Source organism: Sesamum indicum, linkage group LG10 (assembly GCF_026168435.1).
Source record: "Sesamum indicum cultivar Baizhima isolate 11 linkage group LG10, ASM2616843v1, whole genome shotgun sequence".
Lineage (NCBI taxonomy): Eukaryota > Viridiplantae > Streptophyta > Magnoliopsida > Lamiales > Pedaliaceae > Sesamum > Sesamum indicum.
In genome coordinates, this window is record NC_142666.1 from 18,821,532 (window position 1) to 18,841,707 (window position 20,176).

Sequence of the window (20,176 nt, forward strand, 5' to 3'; positions counted from 1 at the left end):
GATCACTACTTCTAATTATTTGTTCTAAAATTAACTTGTTACAGGAACCAACCTCAATTCAAGTAATATTTTTTTCTGACCCAAAATTACAATTTTAGTTTCATACAAAAGGGCTTCACATTTTATGTTATTAGTTTTACGAGATCTTTAAAATAATCTAAAATTGAAATTTTTGATACATTTAATTCTCTATTTTATAAAATATTTAAATGATCTCAAAATTGAGAAAATTCGACATATTTTGTCCTATGTCCAAGTTTATGTAAAATATAAGATATTTGACTAAATATGTCGAGTTTTTGCAATTTTCGAACCATTTTGGAAATCCCATAAATTAAAATAGAGAATTAGATGTCTCGAAATTTCTGTAAAGTAGATGACTAAAAGTGTTGGACCCCTATCTTATGGAACTAAAAGTATAATTTTTACCTTATTTGTGATTATAGTTTTACTTTATTCTATTTTTAACATCTCGCAATTAATTAAATATATGTTGTTAATTTTGATGTGAAAAATAGAAAATTCATTCATGTTAATATACATATAACATAATGAGGTAGAGCTATACAAGAATTAAGGAATTTATTTGGAGTATATATACAATAATATAATTGAAATAATTCTAGACCAGGCCGTCCACACTTAATTTTGTAATATTAACTATCAATTTTGAATTATGATTACAAAATGCTTTTTGTTGGTTTTCTATAATCGTATACCAACACTTATATTTTAATTAAAAAGAAATATTTAATCTAATTAATTATAATTTAACATATAGATCAATGAGTAGAATACAAAATATTGACACAATCATCATCCATGACTTATCTCAACATATACAAAGTCTATATATGTATAGTATTTTATTTTCCCATTAAACACAAAATATTCAAATTTTCATAATTTTTAATTAAGAATTTTAAAATAATGGAATATCAGAACATATATATTTGTTGCCCTGTATACGTAATTTAATTAGTGAATTAAATTGATGCTTTATATGATTAATATAATAATATCAATGTATTCTACTTTAATAGTCATCTTTCTAATTGTTACTTAGTTATTAAATATTTAAAATATTAATTAAAGTATATTTATTATTATAATTATTAGTGATTGAGATCATGAAATTTACTCAAAAAACTAAATAAATAAAGACAAAAAAGAATTAATTGCTTGTGCAATCCTTGACAGGATTAGAAACAAAAATGAGTTCCAAATTCCGCTCTCATATATTTATATAAATTAATGTTTCACAGATTGCACACAATAATATGCATATAGCTTATTAACTACTATTATCGACTTATATATAAATATATATTTATATATTTATGGTTCATCGACCTAATAATCATTTCAGTACTTCCATCATACAGACACAACTTATTCTATAATAATCCCCACGTGTGATAATTAATTAGTGTAACAAGGAGATATCATTAAACTTAGAAAATTATATTAATTTCCTCAAATGTCGACATTAGTAATATTGTCATTTATTGTATGTATTAAGCGGAAAAAAAAATGTTCTGCCCATGATATATATGTATTTCTTTATAGTTTTGATAGCAATAACTATTTAATTATGCCAGAATTGTCACTAGCTTATCACTATAAATAATTATAACACATATATATGTAGTGATAATAATGTCATTGTTGTCGTATATGTATCACTAATAACCAATATTAATAGCTAGCTTATATAAAATTTATGTCATAAATAAGTCTCTAAATATTATATTCTACATGAAAAACAACTGAGAATTATTATTACTTGATAATATAATTTTAGTTAATAATTTTTAATATGTTATTATATCATGGCGTATACTCAAATTGGATTTAAAATTTTGAATTTTGTCTTAAAAAAGATTGGTGTGTTTGGAAAAGTCCTCGAACATTTATTTTATGTTTTCTTTAAGTAAAAGATCAAATAAAACTTTATATAATCTACATATATATATATATATATATAGATATAAAATATATGTAAAGAAATGAAAAAGGATTCGTATTAAAGAGGACATGGAGGGCCCTCTTCACATGAATTCACGTGTAATGGTTAATTATTTATCTTAATAAAATAAAAATAAAATTGTAATCAACTTGGGCACAAAATTCCAACGCTAAATTCCACTGAGATGGGCCCTTAACCCTCAATTATTTCATGTTTTCCCTATTAAATTAACCCATTAATTAAAAAAAAATGATTCTAACTTTTGTTCCCATTTGCCTTTCCAAGTGTTGCCACACCACCACTTGCACAATTTCATATTCCATCATTACCTTACCTTTAATTAATATACACATTGTTTATGTTAATGATCAGGTCCTACTCCATTGGCGAGATCGGGACCTCACAATAAAAAAGTTACGACGTTTAATTCTACGAATGTAGGTATATAAATTTGCTTCTACAATAGTTTCTTGTTTCTTTATCTCGATTGAACGTATTTGTTGGTTTGAATTTTTGATTATGTATTATAGCAATCCTACTTTAATTTGGAGGTATTGAATAATGTAATGAACAATAAATATATATATATATATATTATAATTATATAAGCACCTTATTTTAATATTTAATACAACAAATATTAGCCTAAATCTCGGTCGGACCCAAATAATTATATTGATAAATCAAATTACACATCGTAGTTATAAAAAATCTTTGACTTAAAAATAAATTAAATTAATTAGATTTGATTACTCAAAAAAGATTAGTTAAAATATTATACGAAGTTAATAGGGGCAATAAATAGCCAACTAAAAGTGTACATCACCTTGAAAGAGAATCCACTAGACGTATAATTAATGAAATGTAGACCACCCATTCACGCCGAAACAAATAATTATGGGGCCATGGATTATAATATTTTAATAATGTGGGGACTACTTTAGAATTTATAATAATACATACTTGTGTGGACTAGTTTAGAAATAATAACCCACAAATATTTCGGCTTTTTCTTTCAAGTCCATGTTGACGCTGATGATGGAACGGTACCATGTCTTTATCGTGGAGTACATCTCATTTTGCTTAATCCAATCAATGTTACAACCTTAACCTAATCAATTTCTATCCTTTGTTTCTCTCTCGACCACAACCAATGTCCGTAAACCCCTTATGAGGATAACCAAGACCGTAATATTACACTCAACACATTTAGACTTTAATCCTCTGCCTTGTGAGATTTTCAAAATGATCTCAAAATTGAGAAAAATTGACAGGTTTAGTCTTGTACTTTAGGGCATTTATGGGACTTAATATGTTGAGTTCTCTTAATTTTTTGGACTATTTTTAAAATTTCGTGTAAAGTAGAGGACTAAATGTGTCGAATTTTCTTAATTTTGAGAAATCTAGTAAAACATAGGAATAAAAGCATTGAACTCCATATCCTATACGACTAAAAGTATAATTTCACCATAAAAAGACACATATGTAGACTGAAATTCAAGACAATATCAAATCGTGCGTATCGATCATATTAGCATCAACACAATGTAAATTTCAGTACTGTACAATTTACATTATTTGATATTTTCACACTTAATTTTTATATATAAAGTGTCGATAATTAATGATCAAAGATCTAAAAACCCTTGACAAATTGAATTTTTGATGGGATGCTTGGTCATCCACGCCGTTAACAAATTAAATAGAAGCGTTGACGTAGAATAAAGAGTGAGTGAATGGATATGATTAAAATGATCAGTCATCAGTTTAACCCTAGAAGTTCGAACCAAAGTCAAGTAGGGTTAATTTGACAATTGCAGAAAGGATATGATTAAAATGACTGTAATTTTTCATTTATAAAAAAAATATATAAAAAATAAATAAATATAGGTATATAAGTCAAATTAACATTATTGACAACCATTCATGAATGTAGCATGGCGAATTTCGTATAGGTTGTATAGAATTTAATGCTAGGAGTTATTGAAGTATAGCATTTATATACATAGCTTAATCAAACTATACAGTAGTTCTACAATATAATATATAGTTTATAGGTAGATGCTTAGTTATTAAAATTAATAGAGCCCCTTTTTCATTAAAATTTTTAAATCACGTGACTATTAAGATTTTTTTGGTGAAATTATAGTTTTAGTCTTATAGGATGAGGGATCAATATTTTTAATTTACTGTTTAAAAAAGTCAACATATTTAGTCCTAAAAAAAAAAATTAAAAGAATTTAACGATAACTAGAAAAACAATCATTCTATTGAACAATTTGGAAGACTACTGCAAGAAAAATATTTGATCATTTTAATTTGTATTTGTTTAAGAGATACTATAGTAGTAATTAATTAATTAATTTTTATATATACTCTAAATGACATGAGAGTCCCATTCTTGATTCCCACTCTCACTCCAATTATATGTGACTTAGAATTTAAACTGAAATATGCCTAATAATATATATATATATAACACTTTGTTTCTTTTTTTATTCCTTAACTAAAAACAAATAGCCATAATTTGATTAATAATTCATTGGTAATGAAAACCCAATAAAATGGGAAAGGAGCAAAGTGAAGTGGAGGATTGGGGATCAATTTCCAAAGAGATACGTCTGAATCACACTGTGGCATGTGGCCAAAAGGTCATTGTACTTTGAATGCTGCGCTTTACATGGTTGTACCCTGGAAGTCAAAACATGATTCTGAATTCGAAAAAAATATAAAAAACAACATGCATTGCACCAGCCGGGAATCGAACCCGGGTCTGTACCGTGGCAGGGTACTATTCTACCACTAGACCACTGGTGCTTCTTGCATTTTCTTAGATGCATAACTAAGAACATTTAATGCGACAAGCTACACTAAAGTTTAGCATAATCATAAACCCCCTCTTGTTACTTGAAAAATTATAAATATTACATAATATCTGATGAAAGTATATAATAATTGGATGGGGGTTTGAAATTATCTGTTGAAGAAAAATTAAAAAATCAAATGAGATGGATGAAAAAATTTTAAAATTTATAAAAAGATTATTCACTTAGTCTGTAAAAAATTTCGAAAAAATATAATTCATAGTCCATAAATTTTGTTCAATTTACTACAGAAATTAAATAAAAACCTAATAGAAACTAACGAATATTAAAATTCAGAAATCTTGATAATTTCTCAAATAATAAAAAAATATTTATAAAAAAATAAGGAGAACTCGTCGTAATTTATTTTAAAAAATAATTGAAATATATTTGTAAGTATAGATATATGAATTGTGTGCTGGCTTTGATTTTGGGTAGTTTAAAAGGCATGAATGAGTCGGGTCAAAGAGTCGGCTGCAGCTACTTGCCAACTTGTGGCTGGGGAGCTGGAATTTTTGTTAAGAATGTCATAAACCACACATTTCATAAGTTTGACCATTGTCACAACAACTCTCATACGTCGGATTTCGGCACATATTCACCATCAATTACTTCATCTTCACAACCACTTTTAACGATTGATTGCAAGTTTGAAGATAAAGCGCATAATCACTCATTTTTAATTTACTCACTTGGATCAAGCTGGATTAATAATTTAAACTAAAATTAATTATACTTAGACCCCCTAAAATTATAAAATTATACTTCGCTCTAAAGAAATTCTAAAATTATACTTATATCCCCTTAGAAATTTCATTATTCATACCTGACTCCCATCTCATTAGAGTTTTGACAAAAAATGCCAACGTTCGTGAAAAAGAAATTCAATTTTACACCGCTTTTAACCTTCTAATGTAATAATTTTCTACTTATAAGGGAACAAATATAATGATGTTAACTTTACTCTATGTATATATACATATATTATATTTACCCCTTTATAAGTACAAGAATATATATGAAAATATTAAATAATTGGCAAATTGAAAACTCATGTAATTTTTTTTGTTCGGTAGCATTTTTTATCCAAACCTTAATGAAAGAAGTGTAAATATAATTTTAAATTTTTTATAGAAAAAAATATAATTTTATACCTTTAGAGGGGTCTTTGTGTAATTCACTCGTTAAATTATTGAGAGTTGTTGAAAGATGTTTTATTGTTGTAATTTTCTTCCCTTGACTCCAAATTCATGTTTTTTTTCTTTTAAATTTTAATTTAATTGAAGACGATTAAACTATGTTTTGGATGTTGACGTTGTCATTTTATTAAAGAAGATATAAATTTTATTTTAATTCACTTCATTTTCTTATTAAGAAATTTAAAGTACATTGCATTTAGTTAGTTTTGGTAGTGCGATTGAGACTCAAATCTTGTCTTTCTTCAAGGCTTTTTAGTTATTTAGAGATTAGTATTACTCAGAACACTCAAATATTTACGTCAATTGATTAAAGATTTTAAAAAATAATTCTTAGCTATATATATATATATATAATATTTCTCAATTATAAAGCAGATAAATATACAAAAAATAGAAAAAAATAATATTGATGTAACTCACAAAAAATAAATAAATAAATAGATGTCATATCGTGTAATTATAATAGAACATTTAGGAGATTAATTATTTGTCATTCTTAAATCGTCTTTCCATAATTATGATTTTATTCGTGGTCAGAACTGAGGTTCATGAACAAATTCAAGGTTATGAATTCGAGTCCAATCGAACGTGTAAGGGCTCCTGTCTTATTTTATGAGAGTATTTGTCTCACTTTATATGAGTTTGCTGTGATTTATTTCATTATCTTAGTTATATTAATATATTGCTCAATTAATTAAGATATTTGTTGTAATCACATAATCACCGCTTGAAAAAAAAAATCACGTCTTAATTTCATAAACTATAGCCCGATTTTAAGCAAATAATTGAAGATCATGCTCAAAGAAAACTCCCCCACCATATTTTAATTACCAAAAATAGACAAGAACACAACAACATTTGTACATTGAACATGCTCAAAATCGAAGCTTGTCAACTATTGCTTTTGCTGTCTGGTGGCATAAAAGAAATTAAATTGATGGTAATTTTAATACTGAGAAGACAAAATCAATTTGTGGAGAAAAGAGTAAGGCAGAAATGGAGATGAACATCATGAATACCACCAAATGTTATGGACCAGCTTTCAATTATTATGTTGCATTGTCTATTTCTGTCCTTTTCCCCTACCCTTATATTTGGATTTTTTCCAAAAACAAAACAAAACCAGGGGCAAAAAATTTTAAATTAAAAAACAGGAATACATACACAATAACCATATATATATATATATGTGGAATATTGATAAATTTTAAATTTTTCTAATGTTTGAAATCTTTCTCTAAATCTTTATTCCAAATCCAAATTCTTCTGTCTAGACGTACCCTTAAATCGTACTCGGCTGCAATTTCACTATATTGAAGGCTGGCTTGGAGGAAGAGTTGACTTAATAGTCCTGTAAAATTTTTCTGTACATTACACGTGTGTACGTGCAGATTAAATTTTTTTACTGTAATTCCCGTTGTATCTACTATTTCGTTTCACATACACACGTCGTATGTGTATACAATCTTCCTCACATAAAAGTAAATGCAATCATTATGGACGAAATGTGTATATGTAAAACAGAATAGAAAATGTAACAGAATCTGCAATAAAAAATTCAATCTGATATCCGATTAAATATATACACGTCACGTTGTGTATGTGGATCCAAGATCATTACCTTGCAAGTAGTATGATTAGTGGGCCGGCCCACAAATGAAATAATTAAGAAGACAGGCTGGCCCACTGAAGGGAAAACATCTTATAGTTTCCTAATTATTCCATCCTTTTTCAATTGTTTATTTTTATTTATTTATATTCAAAATGTAGAAAAGACATATTATTAAGGGTTCGAAATTAAGAATAAAATAATGAATTTGTAAGTACCCTAGTCCGCAAATGGCCCAATATAGAGTATTATGGATCCATGCATGGATAATCGGGTTTGGGTCAAAGTCACTAATGGATAATCCTGTGGATCCAGTGTGCATGAAAATCCGCTTGCAGAAGCAAGTAATAATTGGGATCCCCGGATCCGGGTTCCCTTGCAGTCAAGGGCTAGACCATTGGGCTGGATCTAGTTTTTAAAACTGTGAAAATAATTTTCTTGGGATAGGTTCTAAATTTAGATCTCAATAAATTGGTCATCCCAATATTTGAACATCTTATAAGATGTTATAAATTATTTATGATATATATAATTTTGAATAAAAATATTTTATAAATATTAAAATAAAATATCAAGAATTTATAAGTTTTTTGTTTTAAAAAAATATAAAGAATTTTCAATTTATTTTTAAATTTTAGAAGTCCTACGAATTAATTACAAATTCGTAATTATTAATATCTTATAAGTTCTATTATTTTATTCTATTTGAGCGATTCAGTCACTTATTTTAAAAATAAAATTTGACATCTTAAATACGAGCTTTAGAAACATAATATGAGACATATGAATTTATAATTTTTTCTTAAATTCATTTAGCCAAACGCTCTCTAGATACGCATATTTTACCCTCGGTGCGTTTAAGTTAATAATTACAAACACACACTGGAAGAAATTTAGTATTTAACTATATTTAATTTTCATGGTAAAATAATAAATAATCAAGTAAATAGTCGTTGACTACGACAATTCAACGGTTGTTGGTCATGATTTTTGCGAGTGTGGCTAAAACATTTGATATGACTGTTAGTCACAACAAAAGTAATTTTCGTGTAGTACAAATCAAAGGACTAATTAAATCATATGGGACATAATTAAGATAAGTATAATTATGAAAGTAGAAAGTGTAAATGGTTGAAACTGTGTCCAAATTCAAGAATCTATTCTCCCACAAACTTTACAAATCCAATGTATTAAAATGAAAGTTAGGATTGTGCTCACTTTGGAAGTTCTTTCTTTGGACCACACCACCTCTTATTACTTAAACCAAAAAAACAACAACATTACTTTCCAGGACCAATAAACTAATACTGGACTTACATTGTAATAACCACCACGGAGTGTGTGTTATTGTGTGTATATCTACATTATTAATTAACTAAAAAAGAAAATTCCCTCTGATTTAATTGACCTACTTTTATTCATTTTAATAATAAATTATAACGACATTTTCCGACATTAGGTTAAATTACACAAATACCCTACATATATTTTATAAAATTACAGCTGCACATTCTGAGTAGTGTTAGTGTAATACTTTTTACTTCATATTTTTTATAAAATAACAGTTATTCCCCTTAAGGGGTGTTACTGTAATATTTTTTTGGAGAGTGTTTGTGTAATTTTGCCTTTAAATAAAAAGTATATATATAGTTACAATTATAATATCAGAAGGTGTAATTATAATTTTGTGAAATATAGAAAATATTTATGTATTTTAATAATTTCGGTGGCTGTCATGTAATTTACCCATATTTTAATGAAAAATAATAGGAGGTAGGTGTAGGTGATGATGCAAAGCAAAGAGATGAATTGTAGTAAAGTAAGAGGAAAGTGGTGTTTGTTCTTCGTTAGTAATGGTTTGGATTGATTTGTGCACGACTTTATGCTTTGAACTTGATTATATGCGCGATGTGTCACCTAATATGTACCACTTAATACAATTATTTTCGTAAAATACTATAATGACACCACACTCCAACTATCACCAACTAAGGGTGTAGACCACCCTTGGATTTATGCGGGTATATGTTGGGCTAAATTACCAACAAGCTCCCGTGTTTTCAAAAATTAGCAAAAAATTCTCCACTAATTAAAAATAAGTAAAATATCTTTCTGTGTTTTTTTAATTCAATACATGCTCCCTTTTTTATTCTAAAGTGTAACGGCGTTAAATTTTTACATCGTCTGATCGTTATGCCCCTACATAATTTTTAATTATATATAAATAATTCAAAATTATAAAAAAAATAAATTATTATTATATATATAATATTTTTTTTTAAATAAAAGAAAACTCTACTCCCACCCCCACCCCCAACTCCCGCTGCCTACCCCCCCATTCCCACGCCCTGCCCCTACCGTCTCCAATCTAGCCACGTCGCCCAGCAACAAAAAAGAGGGCAACGGCCGCCGTGATGACAAAATGTCGCCCTGTGCGGGGGTCTTGAGGGGGTTGGTAAGGTCTGAGTATTATTTGATATAATGAGTCTTTTATGAATATGAATTTGGATATGGTCTTACCCATTGACACTCCTAGTAGAAGGGCTGAATGGAATAATTATAAATTACAAAACATGCATTTATGTGAACTTATTGTTATTTATTTTATTATTCTAAATTATATTGATATATTATTCACATATTATTGTATCAATCAAATTGATATATTTATTAATTTATTAAAATATTAATATAATTGCTGATAAAAAAAAATAGATGATATTTACAATTTAGCCTCATAAAAGATTATATAGCATAACTTTAGGCGCCAGGTTATCCTCTTGCATCATTAAGCCACACTTCAATTTTACAGTGCAAATTACCAATACTTTTGTACCAACTTGCATACAAATCTTCCCGATTTTCACATAGCATCTTCCCTTTTCCTTTCTAATTGGTATATAAATCTAAGGTTAAATTATATTGACACGCTTTAAGATTAGACAAAAAATACACAAACATCTTCTATTTTTAAAAAATATAAATATATAGTTGTAATTAAAATTACACTCCTTCACAGGCAAAGCTTACACAAATATTATTGAAAAACATTACACTAAACTTTTCACGAGTACGTATAGTTATAATTTTATAAAAGACAGAGAATTATCAATCTAATTTACTCATAATTGAATTATAAAGTCAAATTCAGAGGTGTGGGAAACAATAATTCTCACATATCTCCAGCAAGGAAGCAAAAGTAAAAAGTAAATTACATGAATTTTGGGTCAGATTCAATGTATGGTGGAGATGGCCCTGTCCCTGTCCCTGTCCCTATCCCTCTCATGTTGGATTAATTTAAAGTGTAAAACTTTGAGAAGTTAATGTTATATATATATATATATATATTCCATGAAAAGACTGCAAATTGTAGTTTTATTTACAGGATACAGCTCCCTTGGAACAAAACCAACAGCAACTTGATGCTCGTCATCACCTTATATATAATATTGTAAACAAGTACAAGCACTACAAGAAGAAAAATAACATTGAAATTTGAAACCCCTTTTTTTCTTTTTTCTTTTTTAATAATGAAAAGCTAAGTCGAATTAAATGCAGTGCAACTATCCTCATAAAACAATCCAATCATAATAAAATATATGTATTGCTAAAATGGTTATGACACTATCCAGTTTTACGGTTGCAGTCCCGTCAAACATGCACTGTAAGTCCAGCCCTTACTCAATATCATAAGTCAGATTGCGTTAAGTAATTAGTTTTACGTTTTCAATGAAATTTAAATTTATGATATTCAGATAAAAATGTGGTAATTTAATTATGGGATCATTACCATGATGGTGGACTATTTTTTTTTTTTTTTTGACATAATTAAAAGCTTTCGACATTTTAATAATGACAAAAATGATGCAAAACTCTTATGTCCTTAATTCTCAATGAGAATTATACTTCTTTTTTTTTTTAAAAAAAAAAACCATTTAATTAGTAAAACATGTTCATGTAACTTAAAAGAAAATTCATCACATTTACTTTATGTTGGGGAATAAATTTGATGATCATCTAATAAATATTCAAATGGGCTGTTATGATGAGGTATTTATTAAATAATTATTAATTTTAGAAGGAATTTGTAACTTTTTAAATAATAAAAGAATATTTATAATCATAATAAATTTTAGGGAAGCTGTTTGATTAATTTAACCTAATTTTGAGACAAGAAGACAAGCCACCGACCAATCCCATGCAGCCAGCAGCTCAGATTTCAGACAAGAGTGGGGATTAATTGGGTGCAGGTGATTGGTGGAAAATTGAAGGAAGAGGAAGAACCTAAGAAGTAGAAGAAGAATGCCCAATATCCCAACAAGATCTAAGCTCGATCTTCATCGTGGAATGCTAATTATATCAACTTTGAATACCTATTTAATTTACCACTACAATTGAATTTTCAAACCCAAAATTATTTTTTCCAACTACTTATAAGGAAAATTTAATTATCTTAATTTTTTTTAATGAATTACTATAAAACAATTGTACACGTATTTAAAAAGAACTGTTAGTAAACTACTGTTGACTATAGTAATGAAAAACTTTTTCGTCGTATGTATTTGTAATCGCATTAAACATAAGGAGATATAATTGTAATTTATCCCATTAGAGTAATTGTAATTTCTAAAATAATTAGAGAGTATTTATAATTATGTCAAATCTCATAGGAGAATTGCTGTAATTTTTCCCTCGCTATTATAATGACATTTGTTTTTCTTTATATAAAATTGAATAATCTTTCTTTTAATATAGTTTATGGATTTGCATCCTAAATTCTCGGACAAACTAGCTAGATAATTAAAAATATTATAGGGATGTGATTGGATCAAGTGATGTGAATTGGATTTGGATCTGATCGATCAACACAATTCCATACCAATCCTACCTGTTGACAACCGTGCACACAGAGTACGTGTGAATAAAGAATTGTTGATCTGAAACATTGGGTGTTAAATTATGAAGAAAAAGTGTGGAGGAGTGGGGTTTGAGGAGATAAGCAGCAAGGGGGTGGGGGTGGGGGTGGTCAAGTGGGCTACAGCCAAGAAACACAGGAAAGAGGGAGCAAAAGTGTCCAAATACGTACTTCACTTCATGCAGTGGAATCGCAATTCATAATATATAGAACACATGCTTCCACTCTTTTCGACCTCCCCCCCAACCCACATGCTCCTGATCACATACATATATAACACTCAGATATGTGTGTGTGTGTGTGAAAGCATGATTAATGTGTGTGTGTGTGTATATATATATATATATATATATATATAGAGAGAGAGAGAGAGAGAGAGAGAGAGCGAGAGAGAGAGAGAGATAGAGAAGGGAAGAGAGAGAGAGAGGGAGAAACATCTAATGTGAAAGTGATAAATTGGAAGCAATTGAACTTCAGACAAGGATACAACCTTTTTAACTCTCTTGATAATATATACCTGCAGGAACACTATATTTTTCTTTCTCTTCCCACTACGTACTACTTGTTTTGACTATTATTCCTTCACCTAAATTAGTAAATTCCGCACACTGACATGTTTCTTCTGCCTTAAAGAATACCAAATATTTCTTATCCAAATCAAATTTTAAGTATTATGTGACTGAATTGGTAATTCATATGCTCATAGTAAGTGTATATAGCAGAATAGTCGATCCATCAAGAAAACGATGAATGCGTTCAGTGATGAAAACAGCATTGATTTAGGAAAATAATGTAAGTTTTCGAGCAGCATGAGCAATGATTTGTTCTTGCAAGATGTATTTCGTAGTTGATCTGAACAAACACACCTGTTAGCATGTCTAGTGATCTTTGAGAAAAAAAAATATGAAAGAGCTCCTGACAGGAAGGAAGCATCACTGAAGAAAATCAAATATGAACGAGAATGAATTTTCTATACCATTTTCACTATCATTCTTGTGTATGTAACATCTCTATGCTGAATAAATGGTCCCACGAGCTATTTATAGCAATAAATTTCCCTTTTCTTTATTGTGACTAACAAGGTAGAGCTTTGATCCTTTCAGTTCACTTGCCCCCATCATGACAGTAGCCTGTTAGCCTGCAGCAGGATTCCCTTCAGCTCGTAGGCGATTTCTTGAAACGAACCTGGTTTTTGAATAACGCCATTCATTCCGATTTGCATACATTTGTCCCTCGTATCTCCATCATCGCTTGCGGTCAAGGCAATGATCAACGGCCAGTTACGGCTTCGAAACTTGCGAATTCTCATGGTAACTTCAAAGCCATCTAGATCAGGCAACTGAAGATCCAGAAGCACAATTTGACATGAAGAGACAGAAGGGCCAAGAGCACTAAGGCATTCGTAGCCGGATGAGACGACATACACAATGCATCCCAGCTTCTCGAGCAGCTTCCGTGTTACAGCTCTATTCACATCATCAGCATCAACTAAGAGAACTTTCAGGCCTCTGAAAAGTGAGTATGAATGCACATGATCTGAAGATTCCCCATGTTCAGATATGCCCGATACAATGGATGGCCGGACTTGAAACCGCAAAACGAGAGCCATGCTTTGATCAAAACCCTCTGGATTTGGTATCTCCCAGATGTCTCCTTGCATTAACTGCCCATAGATTATGAAAGACAACAATTCCAGTGAGGATGCGGTATTACTCTAAAATGGTTGCAGTCACCCAGATAAACAACATAAGCAAGAGCCATGTGACATTTTAACTTAGGGAAACTTAAACCAAGATGAAAAGATCCATTGGCGGCAGCATTCATAGTATTAAAATGGTTATCAAACAGATGGTGTAAGAATCATGCAGCAGTTGAAACATTTTTTGTTTAACAAAATAAAGCGGCTGGTGGATCGTAAATTATGTAATGCAACCATATTCATCAAGTGACCAGCTTCATGATGTCAATAAGCAGTAACAAGTTCAATCATAATGGTAGCAATCAAACCTGAACTAGTTTTTTGCATGCACTAAAGCTTCTGCATTCCTCAGCTCCAGCATAGCATCTCTGCCCACCATATGGGAATACGGGAAATATGTCCTCCGTCTGAGAACCAGTATGGCAAATGCCAACTTCAACCCTAATATAAGCATACCCGTCAGACGAGTTGGATCTCCAGTTGCCCCATCTTTGCTCATTCTGACTTCCGGTGGCTGAATATACTCGTAACATTAGAAACCCTCCCCCTTTGCTTCCATTTAGCAAATTACCAACCATATGTAAAATAACCTGAAATACTCTTCTTTCATCACCCATTACGTGATTCGGCAAGGACTTATCAGCTTCAATTACAAAATCATAACCCCTATAAGCACAGAGGCACTTGGAGAGGCAAGCGGCTTCTTTTATCAAAGAATGCAATTGAAAAGAACTCATCTCCAAAGGGAACCTTCCATTATCCTTTGCCGAAGTATCCATTACATCAGTTACTAAAGTTGAAAGAACATTACTAGTCTTGACCATAGTGTCAACAACAAGCCGCTGTTCATTACTTAACTTTTCATCCTGCAAGAGAGATAGTAAACCGAGAATAGAGTGCATGGGCCTTCTTAAACCATTACTCATTACCATTTGAAATGCATTCCGGGCTTCACTCGCCATTAGTGCATCCTGTTTTGCTTGTTGCAGTGCTCGATTTTGTTCCACAAGTTTCTCTCTCATAAGTTGAGATTCTTCAAGCACAGAAGCATGGGAAAGTGCCACAGCAACTTGGTCAGCAACCACCTCTACTATCTCAAGTTCGTCATCGCTCCAAGTTCTACCCTGTCCGTCTGGAAGAACCAAAACAAGAATAGCATAGCATGCTGGAACCATCTCAGGGGTACCTCCTTTGAAATTAGAAACCTTCAACATCGGCATCCTAATTGCAGCTACAGATCCTGGCTCGCCAATTCCCCCACTGCTTGCAACAGCAAGGGCTGACTCGGAATCAAGTATCTTCACTCCATCATTTCCCTTAATATCTCTCACATCAGGGTCACTAGTTGGAATGCTTGAATTGTAAGTGTTTGGGAAGTTCCTTTCTTTCAATTCATGAGTTAAGTTCACTTCTGTTCTACTAGCATTTGGCATCCAAACTGCACAATTTTTCAAATCCAATGTCTTTGATAGCTCAACCAGAGTTGTGTACAAAATAGTATGCCGATCAAGGGATTTGCGGATCTCTTGTGTTAGCATCCGAACATGCAAGCCAGCCTCTTTCTGCTTCTTTATCATTCCAACCTCCCGATCAAGATCCCAAGTCTTTTTCTTCAGCAAAAATTCTCTCACCTTGACTTTAAGCAACAATGGGATGAGGGTAATAAGTGTTATGGCCGTAGCAAAAGAAACTAGTGCCGTGAGGAATTTGAAAATGGTGAGAGCAAGCATGAGCTGAAAAGGGTGAGGTCCATAAGTCCAGCCATTTAGCAAATGAGTCATTCCACAGAGGACAATGAACGCAATGAACTCGAAAAGCACCCATTTAAATGGAACATTGGAACAGCTAACAAAGTAAAGTAGCTCAATGGGGATGGAGAAGTACGCCACAGCAATCAAGAAGTCACTAACTTTTTGGCACTCTAGTATACTCTCAATGCTCCAAAACCCCTCCTCATCACAATTACAGCGAAACCCATTATCAGCAGCTGAAACCGAAAGAAAGAGTGATAAAAACAACAACCCTGATGCCAATGCCTTTAACATTGCATCCAATGCATTAATCTTCAATCCATTTGTTTTGGTTGACAATTTATCTTATTTAGCTTCCCGATGCAGCTCTACATAGAGATGTAAAATTGACCACTCGCATCACAAACTCACAAGGGGGCTGCTGGAATTCATTTCCTGCTTGGAGATTTTTGATCAAATCAAAACCCATAATAGCAAAAAATGCAGAATCTGCTTCTCTATTCCATATATACAGACACACGAATGTCAAAATTATCATAAATCAAGATCATATATAATATTTGGCTAAACACCCATGAATCACACTAAGAATTTATGAATAAATAATCAATCACAGACCCAAAAAGATCTGACCAACCAACTAGCCAATAACTTCAAAAGCATTCGATTACAATATTCAAGTTCTCGCATTTACGTCTGTAATTGAACTAATCACATAAACAATTTCCAGTACAGAGGCTTAGAAACTACGACGCTGATAAATCCTACCCAGATTAAAAAAGAAATAATTAAAATAATAGAAGCCCATTAACCAGGAAATCCAAAAACGAGTAATAACCAACGAAAATCAGGAAAAACCAAAAACAATAAAAATTAACAGAGAAAGAGGAAGAATCTGTACCTGGCAAAATGCAGATACACTAATCTTCAGATCGTATCACTGCATTTCATGCAGGAAAATCCGGTCCAATCATCTGCGTACCCAGAACTGCATTGATATCATCGACCAATGCAAAAATCTAAACCACTGCGGGAGAAAGCCAAAACCCAGTAATAAATCCATAAAAGAGGAACCCCAAACAAACTATCTTGCAAAATAAATAAGCCAAGAAAATTCAAAATCTTAACCCCCAACTCTCGTTGTTCCCCCAACCAAAAGCCACTTCATAGCATAAATATCCGAGCTATCTATCACACTCCACCACATGAAACTACAAATTCCACGCGCAAGCTCCTACAAGTGCATTTGCATCTCTCCGCAGTCTTCACAGCAAATAATTCATCAAGATCCTACCAAAAAAATTTTAGCCATGTCTGCTGCTCTCTTTTCCTGTCTTGTATATCTCCATGTTCAGATTTCAAAAGAAAAGTTTCTCAGACCGAAGATACGAAGGTCTAGAGAAAGACTTGACTATTTCGGAACTCGTAAAGTGAGTTGTGAGCGCCGTTGTTTGCAATGCCAAGGGAGAAAAGAAAACAGGTGGAAGAAATTGGAACCGAAGAAAGAGAGAATAAATCGTAGTGTATTCTAGAGAGAGAAAGAGAGTGGAGAAAATCTATAGGGGGTGGGGGGGTTTACATGAAGAGAACTTGGACGCACTTTTGTTCGAATTAATTAAAGAAAAAACGTCTGCCCCAATAAAGTCGAAATAACTCTTTCGCTTTTATCAAGATTTATTTATATTGTTTTCTTTTTTTAAATATTATATGTCCTATGTATTAACCATATTTTACCTCCAAATTTGAGATACATGCAGTAATTTTAGTTTATTAAAACATTAATATTTTCTAATTTAATTTTTTATTTATATTTATAAAAATATAATTTTTTATTTATATTTATAAAAATATAATTTTTTATTATGGATATTATCATGATTAAAAGTAAAAAATCGTGGCGGAGACTAGTTAACCACAACGACTAAAAATAGTTGTTTCTGCCAATGATGCGAAAACATTTATTAAGTTAAAAAGTACGAACAATATTTGACCATAAGTAAAATCATAGCAAACGTCAATTAACGATGCACAAAACTTTCATATTGGTTTTACCTAAATGTAGTGGATAGTACCGATTGACTATAATTATTAAGGCGCGATGGATTTATAATGTAGGGAATAATAATTTTTTTGGTTACAGTGGTACCAATTTAAATAGGGCACAAGTTTTATAGTTTATCATTAAGGAAATATTTGCAAGAAACCACCTTTTAACAACCATAAGCAGATGTAGTTTGTCTAATGTTGTTGACGTTTTGAGGTAGTATTTTTATTTTTTTTAAAAATAAGAATAGTTTGTATAAATAATATTGACATTTTTAATGTGTGTATATTATTTAATTTTTTAAAAGACACGAGAGATTTATGTAAATAGATTATTAATCACAATTTAATTACGATGGTGGGGAAAATAACAGTTTTATATCAACAAGATTCTATTTAAGTAAATCAATTGTGTTGATTTTATATTTCGAATCCTGTTTAACAAATGAAGTAATTATTAATAAATCCAAAATGATTACTTATAAAAAAAATTAAAAAAAACCAAAAAAAATTACATATTCATAAAATTCGAATTCATAATATTTTAAGAGATCTCGTGCATCATAAATGACAATTTTCTTGTTGTTTTTTCCCCTGAAAAGGTTATACGTTCATGCATCATCGGTGACATCATTAGTCGTGTTTTTCAAATTACTGCCCTAATTTAAATATTTAAGTAGTTGTCATCACTTCATAGAATTAACTTTAATTTCTCAAAATGTCACTTACTAATCTTAGTAAAAGCCAGACAATATACACCAAGTGCCAAAACACCTGGCCTTCCACTTGATCAACTCCAATTCACACGAATTAATTTGTTGTAAGAAGCCAACGTTGATGAAGTTAAATTTTAGTTATTTAGATTTACTTTAATCGATAAAGTTGAGATTATGAATTTAAACTCATCAACGTGTATGGGTATTGTTCTATTTTAATAGTATATATAATTTAATATTAATGATCGTAATTGATTTATTCAATAAATAAAAAGAAGGGTTAATTACCGTTATACCATTCTAAAAATGTGAAATTACACTTAACCTCCTTCCATTACACTTGCACCCCCATTGAAAATTTATTAACCGCCTTTCATTAGGGTTTGGCTAAAAAATATTGACTTAGCAAAAGAATTACATAAATTTTTAATTTTAGCCCTCATTTAACATTTTCACATAATAATTTTGCACTTATAAGAAAAAAATATAATGATGTTAACTCCACTCTATATATGGATATATATTACATTTATCATTTTATAATTTTGACATAGAATGTTAATGAGGGGCAAAATAAAAAATTTATGTAATATTTTTGCTAATATCAGCATTTTTCGTCCAAACTCCTGTGAAAGAGGATCAAGTGTAAACAAATTTTTTTTTTTAAAACTTCGTTTGGAAAAAGTATGATTTCTCATTTTCGAACCCCAAACTAATATTTGTCGCATAATTAAATGTACTTACTGTTCTATTATAGCAGAGAATAGAAGATCACAGGTGTTTGTTCAGATTCATAAATCTGCAATATGTCGGTGGCTAGCTGTTCAATTGGAGGTGCTGAGATCTTTGGTGTTTGAAAAGTATGAACTATGATGTATTAATTGGTGAACAAGACGTCCTGGTTTGGGTATTTATTTTGACTTTATTGTAATTTATTATTTGATTATTTTTAATAGTTTTTTTGTGATTGTATGATGTATTAATTTATGGGCTGTTTTGTGAAACACGGATATAATGATATAACTGTTGTTTTTAGGAATAATTACATTGTTCTTCTATATAATTTAGTATAATTATACGTAAATCCTTATAATTTAAATATTTATTTATTTCTAAGAAATTAAAAAAAAAAAAAAAAAAGGGAGGCGGAAAAGGCGAAGGAAGAATGGGGCAGGCGTGGATGGTGATGAGGGAGTGGGGGCAAGAACAATCATTTGATCCTAAAAGGAAATGGGGCGATAGCAACCGAAGCAACATTGTCCAAATTTTGAGGTTTGGAATGAAAGAAAACTACAAATCAACGTACAAATATATCATTTTGTTATTTTCAAAACTTAGATTTCATTTTATAATTTGGTACATGCATTCATCATTTGGTTCATGTATATATGAAGAAATCAAGAAAATGGGT

General features: G+C 30.6%; 1 protein-coding gene and 1 non-coding gene across 2 annotated transcripts; both read right to left on the reverse strand.

Annotated features, from left to right (window-relative positions):
• Positions 1-4,715: 4,715 nt before the first annotated feature.
• TRNAG-GCC (transfer RNA glycine (anticodon GCC)) lies at positions 4,716-4,786 on the reverse strand. The gene has a single exon. It is a non-coding gene; the product is annotated as a tRNA-Gly (tRNA).
• An 8,722-nt stretch (positions 4,787-13,508) lies between these two features.
• LOC105171681 (ethylene receptor 2) lies at positions 13,509-17,585 on the reverse strand. Its single transcript, XM_011092873.3, has 3 exons — positions 16,908-17,585; positions 14,564-16,441; positions 13,509-14,219 (listed from the first exon to the last, which is right to left on the reverse strand). Exons 2-3 carry the CDS (start codon positions 16,298-16,300, stop codon positions 13,674-13,676), a joined length of 2,283 nt encoding a protein of 760 aa, XP_011091175.1. The 5' UTR covers positions 16,301-16,441; positions 16,908-17,585; the 3' UTR covers positions 13,509-13,673.
• Positions 17,586-20,176: the final 2,591 nt, after the last annotated feature.

What these genes read in the sequence shown, in the direction of transcription:
- LOC105171681 (XM_011092873.3), bottom strand. Translation starts at nt 16,300, where the DNA reads ATGTTAAAGGCATTGGCATCAGGGTTGTTGTTTTTATCACTCTTTCTT. An exon ending in CATGCAAAAAACTAGTTCAG is followed by an intron (nt 14,220 to 14,563) that starts GTTTGATTGCTA and finishes ATCTATGGGCAG; the next exon opens with TTAATGCAAGGAGACATCTG.